This window comes from Solanum dulcamara, chromosome 9, assembly GCF_947179165.1.
Source record: "Solanum dulcamara chromosome 9, daSolDulc1.2, whole genome shotgun sequence".
In the NCBI taxonomy this organism is placed as follows: Eukaryota; Viridiplantae; Streptophyta; class Magnoliopsida; order Solanales; family Solanaceae; genus Solanum; species Solanum dulcamara.
Genome location: NC_077245.1, coordinates 3,218,788 through 3,235,423, shown reverse-complemented (window position 1 = coordinate 3,235,423; position 16,636 = coordinate 3,218,788). Strand labels below are relative to the sequence as shown.

General features: G+C 34.0%; 2 protein-coding genes, 1 non-coding gene and 1 pseudogene across 4 annotated transcripts; 1 reads left to right on the top strand and 3 right to left on the bottom strand.

The window, feature by feature from the left end:
- Positions 1–251: 251 nt before the first annotated feature.
- On the bottom strand, positions 252–5,655 carry LOC129902031 (probable hexosyltransferase MUCI70). 2 transcript variants are annotated; one of them, XM_055977045.1, is made up of 7 exons: positions 5,153–5,602; positions 3,466–3,671; positions 3,179–3,358; positions 2,868–3,023; positions 1,096–1,372; positions 663–945; positions 252–528 (listed from the first exon to the last, which is right to left on the bottom strand). In XM_055977045.1, exons 1-6 carry the CDS (start codon positions 5,520–5,522, stop codon positions 713–715), a joined length of 1,422 nt encoding a protein of 473 aa, XP_055833020.1. In that variant the 5' UTR covers positions 5,523–5,602; the 3' UTR covers positions 252–528; positions 663–712. The 2 variants fall into 2 exon arrangements, with proteins under 2 accessions (XP_055833020.1, XP_055833019.1); XM_055977044.1 differs by having other exon boundaries at positions 252–945; positions 5,153–5,655.
- A 3,513-nt stretch (positions 5,656–9,168) lies between these two features.
- On the top strand, positions 9,169–9,359 carry LOC129904806 (U2 spliceosomal RNA). Its single transcript, XR_008770486.1, has one exon. It is a non-coding gene; the product is annotated as a U2 spliceosomal RNA (small nuclear RNA).
- A 123-nt stretch (positions 9,360–9,482) lies between these two features.
- LOC129902387 (probable E3 ubiquitin-protein ligase ARI2) lies at positions 9,483–12,993 on the bottom strand (annotated as a pseudogene).
- A 764-nt stretch (positions 12,994–13,757) lies between these two features.
- On the bottom strand, positions 13,758–16,630 carry LOC129904506 (30S ribosomal protein S9, chloroplastic). The gene is made up of 4 exons (XM_055980074.1): positions 16,194–16,630; positions 14,460–14,748; positions 14,318–14,355; positions 13,758–14,020 (listed from the first exon to the last, which is right to left on the bottom strand). Exons 1-2 carry the CDS (start codon positions 16,536–16,538, stop codon positions 14,461–14,463), a joined length of 633 nt encoding a protein of 210 aa, XP_055836049.1. The 5' UTR covers positions 16,539–16,630; the 3' UTR covers positions 13,758–14,020; positions 14,318–14,355; position 14,460.
- Positions 16,631–16,636: the final 6 nt, after the last annotated feature.

The following is a 16,636-nucleotide window of genomic DNA, read 5'->3' as shown; positions in this document are numbered from 1 at the left end:
AGAAAATTTGCAAGTATACTAGTCAACAATTAGGACTTGTCATAGTTGACCTTTCTGTTCAATATTCTTTCAATTTGTAATAATAAAAACATTTATTTTTGTATTTTTTTGGAATCAGTAAATGAATTTCATTGTGTATTATTATGATACCTTTTGAATGGTGAATAGTGCATATACATAACTTGAGTTGTTGACACTACACAAGAGGGGTTGCTTATATATAAATGTTATTCTACACTATAGGCACAACATAGTACTAAGTTTTCATCTACAATTAAGTAACCAAATATCCAATGAAATATTTTACATAACAGTTTACACTAATTCAAGAGAGCTAAACTTGGTGCTTCACATTTGATAAAACACACCACAATTTTAACAGTGTACGTAGACCGACAAAAGAATTATAAATAGATTGAAAAAAAGACCTAAAGAAGGCCACTTTGTTCAAATGCACAACATACCATCACTGTTTTTTTCTTCTTCCCTTCGATGAAACCTTCTCGGTCTCTCCCTATCCCACCAGGGCTGCAAAAAACAGTGCCCTTTTGAATTCTGAAGAATAAATAGGAATATGCTAATCCTATCTGATCTCTCTATCCAATGTCATCAGCAGCACATATAAAAGGGGAAGCAAATATGCTCAAAACTTGGAGAAAAACCTGAGCATTCTTGTTTCAGCTATACTTCTCGTGAAAACCATGAATATACATCAACTTGTTAGAGGCTTTGCTTTTCTTATGTGACCCATGCTATTGACGAGATCCTTGCGTGTACAAACAGGAAACATGTTGATATTCCTGAATTCTTTGAACCGCCAAAGGACATATGGAAAACTCAGTTGATCACGGGATGTAAAGCGAACCACCTCATTAAACCATAGGCACATGAACAGATTAGTCGATGGTGTGTGCTCTCTCACAATAATTGAAGCCTCAGATAGAGCTGTACAGATATAGTGAGTGTGAGAATGATTTGCAGGGAAGAAAAAGATCATCTCATTTGAGCAATTAAGGTATAGCACTCCAATGATTATGCAGCGGATAACAATCATGGTAAGTTCTTTTCAGCTGACAAGGAAGTGAGAAATTCTACCTTTTTTCCCATTGAATCTCTTATCCTCAGGGAGTCTATCTGCACGGTACTGTGCTAGCTGCAAGGCAACTTCCTCCGGGGTGGCTTTGTTTTTCTTTACAACAGCCTTTGCCTCATCATACACGGAACTCCGAGCCCCATGTTCTGAGATTGCTAGTACAGAGTTTGAACGCCAGAGCAGAGCTTCCAACACACCCAATGGATCCCTCCTAAGTTGGGATTTTGAATCTACCCAAATGGAATATCTAGAATTTGGAAAGAGACGATGGGCCAGCATCTGATTAATTTAGACATGAATTAAATCCTTATAAATCATTTAGCTAGTAAAATGTTCATGCTCGTACAAACTCAATCCTATCATTTTAACAATTTCAAAGGGATAACTATAGGAAACTTGAAACTGTATTTGGGACTGAACATTGGACCAAACCACTTCTTTTGGTCAACATCCTGAAACCCACAATAGGAGACCATGACTCTTTGCTGCCACATCATACAGTTGTAAAAATTGTATCAGCTAGATCCCAATGACAATAAAGGCCAAGCATCTCTGGACAATATCACCAATCAAATAATGCAATTTCCGCTGTTATTGGTAAAACGAAAAGGGTAAAAAAATGCCCCTTGACGTATTGAAAAAGGCTTAAATTTGCCCTCATTCTACCTATTAGACCTCAATTGTCCTTAACGTAAACTTTCGGGATAAATATGCCCATCTTCTGACCTATTGGACCCCATTGGCCCTTAACATTAATTTTTGGGTTAAAAATGTGCCTCCTTTTAACAGAATTATGAGATGGAATATGTGGGCTTTATTAATTAAATAAGTGGCACTGATTTATTGATCCACGTGGATATTAGACCCAACCCAAAAATGAACAAACTTCAAAAAAAATCCATAAAATTCGGATTTGTTCGTATCCAGTTCCTTCAACACTTCATGCTTGTGACAAAAAGGATTCAGGAGAAGCAATGTCTTCTTCATTTGAAGCCGCGGTTTTTGGTTCAAAACCGGTGCAAATAAGCTCCAATCGATTCCAGGTCTAGGTTCAGCTCAACTTCTTCATCCTTTAACAATGTGGATTCATACAAATCCAGCCCCAACAATTACCAAACAAACAAATTCTTATGCATCTGGTTTATGGTGTTGGGTCTAATATCCATGTGAATCAATAAATTAGTGCGACATATTCCATCTCATGATTCCGTTAACAGGAAGGGCATTTGTAACCCGAAAATTAACGTTGAGGGCAATTTGGATCCAATTGGTGGAAGTCTGGAAGAAGGGGCATATTTAACCCAAAAATCAACGTTTAGGCCAATTGGAACCAGGACAAATGTAAGTCATTTCCAATACGTAAGGGACATTTTGGTCCTTTTCTGTTGGTAAAATAGGAAACCCAGGTAGGAGAGAAACAATGGAAAATCAAGCAAGCAGTTCCTAGCCACATAGAGGGCAGCACGCGACGTGATATTAATTTGTTTCCAAAATGATAAATGATCCAATTATTAAATCTTAAAGAGGATGTATCAAAAGGCAACAAATTTTCTTTTTTCAGACATTTTTAATCTTCAAAACTGGTTCAGCATTCCGATTTGCTTCATCACATTTCAACTTTGTAAGGCACCATATTTCTTCAAGCCTTGTGGAGAAGAATATTGTTGTTGGGAGTAGGACAAGATAACCAGAAGTTCCACTTTAAGTATTAGGATATGTTCATTGTAAAATGGAAAAGCATACAAGAAATTGAGGAATCAGGCAATAAGCATACCTTTGGGATTTTACCATTCAACCTTTGGTCTGTGAAAGGTAGATTCTTAACAAGGATGATGCGCCACTTTCCAGTATAATGGTCATCACCAACTTTATGGCCATCTGCCTCTTGGGATGAAAGTGTAATTTCATCCCAAAAAGCCACAAAGCAAACCTGCATCATTTAATTCCAACTACATATATTAACTAAGCTGTCCTGCACCACTTTAAATCTCCAAACCCAACTACATTGTGATTGAAGTGTAATTTTACATAGTCTAAACTAAAGATTGGAAATAATCATGAGCATTAACAATCCCAAAAAATAACCTTCTTGAGAGATGACTCTGACATTCCTATAGGTTGATAGAGATCATCTCCACCACCAAATGCACAAGTCGACACCACAGCTTTGCAGGATTCCATATAACTTCTATCTTCAACAGAAATCCTAAAGCCTCCTTTTTCACTGTAAAAACCACAGTGAATGGATGCATCCGCTCCTTTCACCTGAGATAATGCTTAAGCAAATTGTCAAAAGAAGAAGAAAGAGAAATACATAAATCATTTCATAGATAAATAGGTCATCACCAAAAAGCAAGACACAGATCGACCACCTTAAAACTTTCATCCCTTTGCTTGAGAGTTTGGTTTCCTGTGAATAAATTAAATCTTGACGCCCCTGAGTGTTGCTCAAAATGATCTACAGAAGCAGGATTGGCCTCTGTGATGTATACCACCCGTTTAATAGGATCGGCAGGTACTTTATCCATGGGGAAATCAAGATGCTCAAGTTCTTCAGCTGGCAGTAACTTCAAGCAAGCTGCGAGATCCATGATTTATGAAACAGTATTGAAGAAAAAGGGTCAAACAAGATAACACGTTGACAGGCATGTCAAATACCTTGTATATTAAGCAAAATCACTATGTAACTAACCACAAAAGGAATGCTGAATACAGTAGTTTTACCCGAAGAAAAGCCAAATGATCTTATCCCATATGTCAAATAGATCACTTTAGCACCAAATCTATGATTCTTTCTATATCTGTTTTTTTTTAGGAAAAAATGATATAGAAAGAATCATATGCTAAAGTGATCTATTTGGATTTGATTTTCTCGTGATTGATAGAGAACTTGACAACACAGTCATTTGGTTCTACAAGAGGATGAGGATATAGCCGAGATTGGTTCATTTGGTCAACTAGCTAGAGGTTTGGGATCCTAATTACAGTATATTTAGGGTAAGCAGAGAATAGAGACTAAATCCAATTGTCATACCCTTAAGAAAATTAAGTTTCTATCTGAATGAAAAAAGTAATCCTTTAGCTCCTCAGACGAAACCACCTAAAGGGTTGTTAATGAAAGTTGAAGAGTCCTATCGGCTTTTATGAAGAGGCAAGGAATTTTTACTGTTATCTGTGTTTCCAAGACATGCAGCCCTTAACATGTTCTGGGCTTCTGGCTGACAAAGGTTACAGACTTTTGACAGATGCAGTACCAACCAGTTCCGTCTGGCTACTTGACGAGCGTATTCCTTTTTGTACAAGTACAAGTATAATCTCTTTTTTGTAAGAACAAAGCAAGGTTATTCAAAACACAAGGGTACATTTATACCTTCACATTGAAACATGCTTTCACATGGAGAATTTAATTATCTCTATTTTGAGTCCAGAGCATTTCAAGTCTCTCGAAAGCAAGTATATAAATCTTCATGTACTTAATCAAAACAATTGTTTAATGTTTTCTTGACCAAAACAATTCTTTAGTGTTCTATTTGTTGGAAACACATTTTTATCATCATAAAGAAAGTTGTATCAAAACAACATATTAGTGTTCTATATGGATCAATTTCACAACTCCCAACAATCAGCCCTCTTTTCTGTTGAGGTCTATCTAGCACAGGTACTCAAATTGGATCAATAATCAATTATTACCTTTGGAAAGTTCAAGGGATATCAATTGGGAGTGGATGATTCTGACTAAAGCAAGATTTTTATCTAAAGAGCAGATTTTTATCATTGTACTTATGCTTACCACAATTCATCTATTTATAGATATAACAATCAGTAACATTTAGAGCTTCTAATCAGATACTTGCCCAAAGACTATAGATATGCATTTTTCAAGCAGCCTATCAAATCCTAAATTCTTTGAACTTTAAAATAACTAAAACGAGATGAAATTCAATAACACAAGCAATGTGCATCATGCTTCATAAACTGATATCATAACAGCAAAAAACAATTAGGCACTTAGATAATTAGATCATATTGCAAAAACTTCTCACAGAAAAAGAAACTCACGTTCTCTAACTCCATGGACAACATGAGTCACTGGATCAAGGCGATTCAAGTTCGTCGGCGCTTTCTTCTCAACAAGCTTATCAAGTTTATTTCCAGTCACGGGATTCGAATTTTTAACAACCGAACTAGGTCTTCTTCCAATTCGAGAGGCTTCAAAGATGAGAAGACCTGCGGCTAGTAAGAATACAAGAAAAGGCCACCATCTCAGGAGCTTTTTCAGGACAATATGAGAGAAACCGGTTTTGCCTCGGAGGCCAATTTTCTTTCTCTTCCTTCGAGCTCGTGCCCTAAGCTTGTTGGCAAATTCGTCGGGCTCGTCGTCGGAGACAGTAATGGAGACACTGTTGTTTAACATCGACGACGACGACATTGAACGGCGGCGACTAGACGGAGATTTAGCAGTGCAGCCGGAACGACGTCGTCGGCAGCTTGCTGTATGATCCCTTGATCTGATAAAAAAAAAATTCTCAGCAGAGTATTAGCTTAAGGGTGACCGACGCATTCAAAAAAAAATAAGTGAATCTGTTTTTGCTTTTAAATTTCTTTTTGCATATGTTTAATAAGATACATACATTTTATTTATTTATTTAAAATTTTAAAACATCATTAATAATATTAATTTAGTAAAAAAATCTTGATAAAAGTTTTTTTAAGAATTGTGTGTCAAGTCATTATGAGTCAAGTAAAATGAAATAGGAAAAGTATCATTCTTTTAAAGAAATTATAAGAAAATAATATCACACAATCAAAGTGGAGGATTAGAAATTTTCATGTATCTATCTGCTTAGGGGTCGTTTGGTAGCTGGTAAGGAAAAATACTACATATATATTAGATTCTGCATAAGTAATATAATTTTTAGTAGTTGGTTTAGGATTACGTATAAAATTAATGTAATATTTGGTTTGCAATGTAGAAACTTGTATAACTAATATATGTATAAGTTATGAGAAAATCTATGTATAATTTTATGCAGAATGGAATATGCAATAATTAATACATAAATAACTAAAACTTGCATACTAATTCTTACATAAAATAATACATAAATTTTCTCATAACTAATTTATATATTACTAATATATGCATAACTCTACCCAACTACCAAACGAGCCCTTAATTCTTTAAGCAATCATTTATCGTAAAATTCTATCTAGTATATGTATAGTTCTCTAAATTACATGAATCATGACTCAAGGAGTTAGAAAATCTAATACTGTTCATTTTAAGTAGCTTAATAAGAGACGAAAGGATTGTTCAGGCGGTAAAGTCTCTTCGTCTGCAATTCTATAATTATAATTCCAGTCATCAAGAAGAAAAAGAAAAGTTTACTCTAAAAAGTATATTCAAAGTTTACCACTTTTTGTCTACATCGCACAAAGTGTTTCCATTAGAAGTCTGAATCAAAAGTACTCTCTTTCTATGCTACACAACACTTATGTCAAACATCTAATTAAATTTTGATAAAAAAATTATTTATGTCATTCATTAAAATTTTGGCTTACTTATGTCATTTTTATTTGAGAAAAGGTCCATTCATACCATTATTTGTTAACTGAAATGGCATAGATGAACCAAACTTTTAACGGATGAAATAAATGAGCCTTTTCTCAAAGTTCGATAGCATATTTGAATATTTTTTATTTTAAATAATAATTTAGTTAATGACGTGACTGAATCATAATTGACCACGTGTACAAAATAGTTTTGCAAAATAAAAAATATTTTTAGTTTACAAATAATGACATGGACGAGCCTTTTCTCAGACGAAAAGGGCATAAATAAGCGAAAGTTTTAACGGATGACATAAATAAACATTTTCTCAAAATTCGATGACATATTTGAGCCTTTTCCTTAAAAAAATGTTACTGCCTCATCATTGATAATTAAGAAAATATTGAAGATAAAATGTTACTCCCCGATCCCCCTTGGTTAGAGATCTGTTTGAGCGTATTTGGAAAGTCACAATGTAATTGCGATTTGGTGTAATTGGATGTAATTATATTTTTTGGCATGTTTGGTAGACCAAATAACTACTTGGTAAGAGAGAAATTGAGTGTAATTAAAGGGGAGTAATTACACTCTTCAATTTCCAAGAAAGGGTAATGAATTGGTGTAATTACATCATGTAATTACATAGCTTTTTAAAATTCTTCTTTTATTTATATTTATATATTTTTTATTTTAATTTATTTTTTATTTCTACTATTTTTTTAAAAAATATTTTTATTATTCTAATATTTTCTAAATATATATTTTTTATTTTTTTAATTTATATTTTATTTCATTCTCATTCTCAACCTTTATTTTTTCATTCCATGCAATTTTTCATATTATTTATTATTCTATTTCTTTTTAAAAATAATTTTGTTAGTATTCTAATTTTTAAAATCATATTTATGTACGTTGTATTAAAATTTAATATAAGAGCATTATGTTAAATTTTTTGTTTTGAATTTAAGATTTATGCCATATTTTCAATTTCATTTGTTTTAGTATTATTGACTTAATATTTCACATTGAAAAATATTTATTTTTTAGTTAAACTTGATAGATTATTTTTTTGTCAAATGTTTTAATAATTTTATGACATTATAATAATATTAACATTTTTGTCAAACATACATTTCTTGATGTTCATAAAAATCTTATACTTTTAGTTTATTTGATTAAATTATTTAAAATATACTAATTTAAAAAATATAAATAAATTATTTTTTTATAATATTAGTGAAGAACATATGTTTATTAATTAATATTTAATTTAATATCATTTATAAAGATCCTTATTTGTCTAATATAAATTTTAAATTTAGAAAATTAACTATTATTTTTAGAATTTAATATAATCTTGTAATTATACTTGTGCAACCAAACAAAACAATTGTAATTACACTGGAATTACACTATGGCAAACAAACAGGTCATTGTAATTACTAGACTATGTAATTACTAGGTTAGTAATTACTACCCTAGTAATTTCATCAATTTCAATTATCATGTGGCTTTCCAAACAGACCCTTTGTTTGCTCTTTTTTTTCAAGTTCTCTTTTTTCCTTTCAAATAGTTATTTGTGTCGATTTTTCATTCTAAATTTGAAAAATGGAGCGAGAATGGAATATAACATAGTGGTGGAGTGACACCTCCACGTGATAAATGTCACTATTTTGGATCTAATTACTTGTTTGATATGATTTTTTAATTGGATTTGTTCATCCGCCGTTGTTTAATGAAAATGGATAAAAGACTTGTGACATGATATGATGATAAGGATAACTGTAATTTTAGAGCGAACTCGGAACAAATATAAATCTCAAAAACACAAATTATGCCTCAAAATGGAAGATATTAATTCATTCAACATTACTTCCAACTACTCGATTTCAACTTAACTTCAAATATCTTTTATTTCAAGTGTCACTCAATTCATATCCAAATGCCTACTTAATATTTGAAATCTCATTCAGAATTAGATATTTTAATTCTCACTATTTGAATACTGTGCTTGTTCTTAAACACTAGATATTTGAACCTTTCCTATTCCTTCAGGGGGACAAAGATGGTACTCCCATTTAACCAAAACCAAAAAAAAAAAACAAATTACTATTAACTCAAGGATTATTAGATGTTATTCTTAAGATTTACACAATTGCATCACTAAAGATGAGCTCTTGATACTTATGTTTTTAAAGTTTTAATTGAAATTAATTAGAGAGTACACAAAGAACAGTTCCCCACTTTTGAGATTATATTGAATATACTGTTGTAATATGAAGAGCACTTCTATTCCTAATTTAAGTTTTCAACTCGTTAGATTTTCCTTTATAGAAAAAGAAAGTATTGGTGCATAGTACATTCTACACTTTGTATAGTTGATTAAAAGTATTTAGGCTTACTCTGCATTTGCTATCTTTCTTGGAGGAACTATTGCAGTAATCACAGTCCCACATCGAAACAAGTAAAGAAGTCGACAGCTGAGAGAAGATATAAAATGCAAAGCCCGTTTACTTATTTTAACATACCTTCCTCGGCCTTTTGGCTAAGATCAAGGGTAGTATCTGTTCTTATCAGTTTAATATCTGATATGTGGATTATTGGTCCACACGATATTAACTTAAATTTAAGGGGAAGGCCCATCAAAGTAGCTTGCTACTTGGATCTTCACGCGTAGCCTGGGCGTTGCACTACAGCCCAGGCCTGGCACATCCCCACCAAACCAAGTTCTCAAATCTGTTTCTCCAAGGAAGTAAAATTTCCTGGAAATTGTCATATGACTTACAAACTAAAAATACAATTGATTGACGTGTAATTGTTACGTTCTGCACCTATAGTTCAAGATTGTATCTTCACACCGTTGGATCTATAACGAACTATCGTATGAGTTGCTTGCTGCAGAGGAACTAGCAAATCGTTGTCAATGCATTCGTACCTGAAAATAATCCAAATTGAGCAATGAGTTCTACTTGACAATAAGATATATACTTGGCGCTGCTGCAAATTATAGATGTAATTTACACACACAAGTTTTTGCAGAGGTGATCAGTTACTGTGGAGAGAGTAATAATCGTCATTCTTGTCTCAACAAGCTTATCTTCATCATAGTTAGGAAATGGCTCTTCCAAGAACATTGAAAGTCTTTCGATATTTGTTTCAAGTTGCTGCTGTTGGTCCTCAAAAAGGTTCTGCTTTATTTCCCTTTCTTCTTTTGTTATTTCATTCGCAAAAAGATCTCCAAAATAGTAGTATGCAAATGGATAGGAACAGGCGACAACTCGCCTTGATAAGGCGAGTCTATAAAATCCACTCATTGCCCAGCTGAAATCTTTTAATTGGAATTCCTTTGCTTCAAGGGTACGGACTTTATCAAGTATTATTTGCTTCGATTCAGATGCTTCGATCTTCAATGAATCAATATGAGCCTTATAACGACGATAATAGTGAGTAAGACGCCAATAGTCCTCTACAGTATCCTCACTTTTCAAATGGCTTTCTTTGTATCTGCCACAAGTATGACCTGATATACTATTCCATGTGTGTTCAAGTCCAGTAGCTTCACCACAGAGCCAACTACGAAGAACAAAACAAATCATTTGCAGAAATGTTAATATGATAAGCAACAGTAAAGAGGAAAGTAGTGAAAGATATATGGATGAGTCTTTAGCCAAAATTGTTCTTTATCTATGAGAATAGGTCTATTTTGGTCGTTCAAATATAACCTTGAACATCTTTAAGTTTGCTAATTTTGGAGCACCTTTTGGTCCAAATTTAACATAATTGGACTTAAAAACTAACGGTGAGGCAAAAACCAACAAAATAAATAGGGGCAAAGCCAGCGGAGGAGCCAGTCCAGTCTAAAGAAATGATGGAAGTTAACAGTTACAAGATTGCCATAGTATATAGACATGGAAATTTTACGGCTAGAGCTGCATATTACAAGTCGAAAAAAACTCTACTTCACAAGTCTTACCAAAATGGCTGTCCACATATACACTGTACCAGGTTGCATCCTCCATCCTTCTCCACAATTTTATGACATTTTGGACAATGCTTGGTTTTCTCTGACAGCCAAGTGACGGTTGGTGCTTCATCGTCGCACTTCTTCAGCCAAAGGTCCCACATAACACACGAACAAGGTGAGTGCAGTTCGTACAAGCAATTAAAACAGAACTGTTTACCACATGCACATTCCACTTCACAGTACTCGTCATCCTCAACACGAATTGCATTTCCACAATGAGGAACACTAGGGCACCATTTAACCCTCTTATTACCCTCGATATATGATTCTACGATAAAACGATCAAACTTCTCCGCCAAATTAGGATCCTTTGCAGTGACTAGATCCCTAATCTTTCCTTCATCACAGATCGCTTTGCACTTTTGAGCCATGCATGTTACACGTCTCTACTCTTACCATCATTTATCTTTACTATGAAATACTCGGTCCAACCTAGATAAGACAATGACAAAAAACAACTTTTAGGCTACATCATCCATAAATAGGAGTGACAGGACTAATAAAACTGAGAACAATAAGAAATTCTATCAAAATGAATCTAGCTATCTAACTTTAAGAGACGAGAAATGAAAAGTGGGGATGGAAGATGCTCACAATCATTGCAAAACCTATGATTGCACTCCATCAACGTCGTTTGGTCATCAGGGAAATCTTCAAAGCAGATTTCACAGGTAAATTCAGCTGAGGGGTCGGAGGAAGGATTGTCATCTTTCTCTTCTAGTGTTATACCAGCTTCTGCATACAACTTTTCTTTCCCTCTTTCAACAAAAATTGCAAAGACTTTATCGACATCCCATTCATAATGAATAAGCAAGGTTCGTGCATGATGTTCCTTCAGAGAAAGCAAGTCTACTACTCTCTGTAAATCTTCTTTCTACAAAATTTTATATAAATGCTTCACATCTCTGACACTAGAAAAAAAAAATTGAAAACGGAGAAATCGGGACAAAAAAATGTGCTAACCTGTGCTGCTAAAAGGGACTCTTTTCTTATTACCTGCAAAATCCAAAAAGGACGACTAAATTATCACATTTAAAAGACACAATACAACACACAACTCTCAGCACATTAAATACCAAATATCATATAACTGAAAGATCAATTTGCTTTCTCTGTTTTCCTCAATTAGTATTTGCATCCAAGACTCTCCAAGCCATCATATAAGTGTTTTTTTGTAAAGTGTAACAGAACTTGCCTTGTTTCTATGACTAACATAGAGGGAGTCGAAGCCATTTTACCAGAAGTTCATAATATATTCACAAGTAACAAATCGGATAACCTTAGTAGTTCTTCATCATTCAACAGAGAAACAACAAGAACAATCCAAACTAGTTGGCGTCACCTATATGAATCTTTAGACTTTAATATGCCTTCTTCTCCATTTTGTAATGACATACAAATTTCTAAACTAACTAAAAAAGCTCACCCAATAGTGCAAACCTACCGTACAACTTAATCAACAAAAAAACTACTCCTTTGTCCCAATATATGTGAAGTTGTTTGACCCGTTAGGGAGTTCAAGAGAAAAAAAAGACCTTTAAAACTTGTGGTCTAAAATAAGTAGTAGAATTTTTTGAAGCTATAAATCATTTCATTAATGGTAAAATGTGAAGTTTGAAGTTAAACTATTACTCCTTTCATTTCAATTTGTTTGTATGGTTTTGACTTGACGGGGTTTAAGAAAATAAACAAGACTTATAAATCATGTTATCTTGAACTAAAGAAAGGTAGAATATACCAAAATATCTTTTAATCTTGTGATATTAAATATGATATGTGGAAAGTTAGAATAAAAAAATTGTCAATAAAAAGAGAGATATTCTTTTTGAAATTGACTAAAAAGGAAAGTAGGACAAACAAATTGAAATGGAGGGAGCAGAACTCAATAACTTGACTTGATCATCAAATTTTACACAAAGTACTATACCCTGCATGAAGGAGTTTTGCCACAAGATAAATCATCATCAGATTCAGGTTCAGGGTCACGATCATAATAATCCCCGTATTCTTCATCACTACTGCCATACATGTCATCAATTACCATATTTATGGCAATCCCAAAAATGTCAAAGTTGCAGAAAAATGGAAACTTGGTAAAGGGGATTTTTATTTTTTTTTAATTCGTCACCAATGGAAATGTTGATGACGAATTTTTGGAGGGGAAAGCAAGTAACCCCTCCAACGAGAGACAGTCTTTGTCTTTTTTTTTTGTGCTGTTATTAAGGTGTTGAATTGTTGTTTATTAAAGAGAAAAAAGCATAGTGATTTTGATTGTTGTGATATTGTTGGCCTTATATAGGTTCTTTGTTTAGTGGAACTCCTAGGTCATTGATTAGCCATAAAAAAACAATTAAATTAGAGTGAAGGTGGACCGTAAATAGTGTGGAGGATAAAGAAAGAAAGTAGAAGAAAAGGTGCTTAACCATATGACACAACAACTAATTCTTGCCTTCCTCTTTTATTTATTCACTATGGAAATCTTTTATTATTTTTGGAGGAATGTTAATCATATTATTATTGTTATTATTATTATTATTATGGTGACATGAAAGTTTGGGAAGTAAAAACGACTTGAGTTGGAACCTTGTCTTCATTTGCTATTTTTCTCAAATTTGTAGATAGTAGCACTACTATTGTACCTAAGTTACGGCCAAAATGGATTTGGACTAAAAGCATTCACCTCCTTATGTGAGTTGGATATTACTCAATTAACAAGCAAGTATTTGGTTGCTTTTAACGAGTGGACGAAGGATTCCCTTTTTTGGCACAAATTATCACCAAATGGAAGGTAAGTGCAAACCCCTCTTGTCAAACTTGACATTTATACCTGTAATTGATATGGACAAAAGATTTGGCATATTTCACGCTCGAATTACAACATGATATCGATAAATGGTCAAAAGTGAGTGTATTTCATATAGGCTTAGCTTATTTTTCTTTCTCCACTTTTTGTTTTTTGTATAACCAAGACGAGATTAATTAACAATTAATAGACCTCAGTCTGTAGCTACTTCTGATCAACTATATGAATGTTCAATAACCATTCTAACTCCAGATGGACCCATTTCACTCCAGGGTTAAAAGCTTAATAGGCACAAAAGATCTCCAGAATTATGTTAAACCGTCGACCATCGCAGTGTACGTTTACCATGTGAATTGAAACTTAGACCAGTTACAAGAAACTAAACTCAAAAAATACCTTCAACAGAACAAATTATAATTCTGAGTTGGGACTGAAACAAAATTTACAAGAAGCAGTTGCGTCATAAATCTGAAACATTTCCTGATTTCAACAGTCAAAGCAGATCATTGATACGCTCTATCCCCAATCTGGGGCAATAAACCACCAAATCTGCAAACCAAAAGTAGAAAAAGGATTACAAACACAGATTTTGGTTTACATCCTTCGTTTATTTGCAAAGCAAAAAAAAGAAGTGCGTTGAGAAATCCATAATGCCCATGATTTTCATGGTTTGATCACTCAATTACGTATAAATACACAAGAAAACCTCTTAATAAGAAGCAAATAAATTTGAAAAAAAAATTTAAGCATCATCTCTGGTCAACGCATATGTAAATCCTCATTATCAATTTTTGCTTAATCTATCTTTAACTCACTACAGCAATAGTGTTTGATGATTTTACATACCTTTCTACCAAATGCTGCCACAGTGAGTAAGTACCAACCTAGAAAGGGAAAGCAAAGAAAATGTGAGTAAATTGCATAAGAAGCTCTCGCATATGTGACTATCCCCCACAGAGAAAAAGGAAAAAAGAATTCGGAGTGTAACCTTAACGCTTGGAAAATTGTGGACGCTTGCGAGCCTTCTTGAGACCAACTTTCTTCCGCTCTACAACTCTGGCATCTCTAGTTAGCAGACCCTCCTCCCTCAATGGTTTTCTATGGCTCTCGCTAACCTTTAGGAGTGCACGAGCAATGCCAAGGGAGATTGCTTGAGCCTGCCCAGAAAGACCACCACCTTCCACCTTGACAAAAATATCATAGGTAGCGTCATATCCTAAAGTGGCCAGTGGAGTTCTGACATATTGAATCCATAATGGATTTCCTTGAAGATATTCCTGCAAATCATGACACATGTCAAGTCACATATAGTCAAAAGCAACAAAGCAATGAATAAAAAGAATGCATAAAAAAAAGAAGCAGGCAGTTGTTAATCAGAATGTTGATGACTTGCTTCATAGGATCTCGAGTGTACAAAATTAGAGAACTCAATAATATTAAAAACACTTATTTTGTGGTTCCTCATAAAAAATAAATATTAAAAACACTTTATTCACATAGCAACATCATAAAAGTGCAAATTTCACACCCCTTTTGGATACCAAGAGTTTTCAAGTCTGCTAAACACAACTTACTTTTTTATACTTAGCACATCCTACTTAATTTGATTATTCAACTACGGCCATGCTTTTATTTACGAAACTTGAAATGGAGAAGTTGTGTTCTTCTCATGCTTCTGTTACATGCACCAATGATCCGCAAAAATAGTTTATGCATGCATTTCCCAAGAAACTCAAAGGTATCAGTTATGCTTCCTGCTTCTATGTTCTATTTGCTTTTCAAGGACAGATTTCCTACTTTACGATCTCTATACATTATAACAGAGTTGTCCCTTGATATATGAATTTTCACACAGAACATTATGAAGTACTATAAGCCTTCCTAAAGCTTGCTATCTGCATTGATTTAAAGTGACCAATTCAGCAACCAGCAACTTCTAAATAAGACACATGAGAATCATGATCAAACCAGGCAAACCAATTGGCTACCTGTGTCATGTATGAAACTGAGCATCATATTAACTAATGCAGATGTTAGAGACCACTGAAACCTTTTTAAAATTACCATTTGCAATAATCTTTTATGTTTTCTTATCATTTTTTTCCTAATGACAGATAATTCCCCACAAGCGCCGAATAGCTTCATGGCAAACTAGTTGGGATTGGCTATATGAAGCTTCTGCAAGCATTCAGCTCTAATTGGACCATTTCATCAAATACTAATCACTTTATGAATGAAGGCACATTAGGTTTTCTAAATCTCACACTTACCTAGCATTTGGCCATAGATTTGGGAGTAGATTTTGAAAATTATCTTCAAATATATGTTTGGCCATGAAACTTGATCAGATAGATATTCAAGTTCCCAAAAACTGGCTCAGACCAATTTTGGGGCTTTGGGGACTTTCACTCACAAAACTTCAATTTTTTCCCAAATAAAATGCATGTCCAAAAATCACAACTTCAAAAACTCAATTTTTTCCAGTTTCAACTTCAAAATCTATGGACAAACGGGAACTAAATTCAAAGACACAGGAATCTCAACTGAGACTACATAAAAATCCTGGAAAACAATGTTATCACAAGACCTAATTTAATGGTAACAACAACAATGCAATCCTACTTTCTGCAATTGTACTTGGCAATCTGAATAACCAATTTAAAAATATGCAAAGCATACAGTAAGTGCAATTAAAGAAAGGAAGAGTGATGTAGAGAGACACCTTAGCATCACGATAATTGATGATGATTTTTCCAGAACCTTCCTGAAGGACAACACGAGCACTGGCGCTTTTACGTCTACCAGTTCCAAAAATAGGCTGTGCAGCGAAACCTCCAGGAAGTCTACTTTTCACGAGCTTCAATAGGTCGTCTCTCGTTTCCAGTTCCTCTGGCGCCGGTGCTTCGGCGACGGAAGCTGACACGACGAGCATAGGGATTTTGGAAGTGAGAGAGAAGGAGAATTGCTTTGAATGCACGAGGGATAAGGCATGGGGTTTTTGAGAAATCTGAGAAGAGAATGAAAGAGAAGCGAAAGACGAAGTGAGAGAAGCGACGGAAATCGCCATTTCTCTGTATCTTCGGTGAAGAGTGAAGGGTCGGAGGAAGCAGAGTAGTGGATAATGTAAAGGAGATGGGTAAAGGACTGTTTGGTTGAGCGAAATTA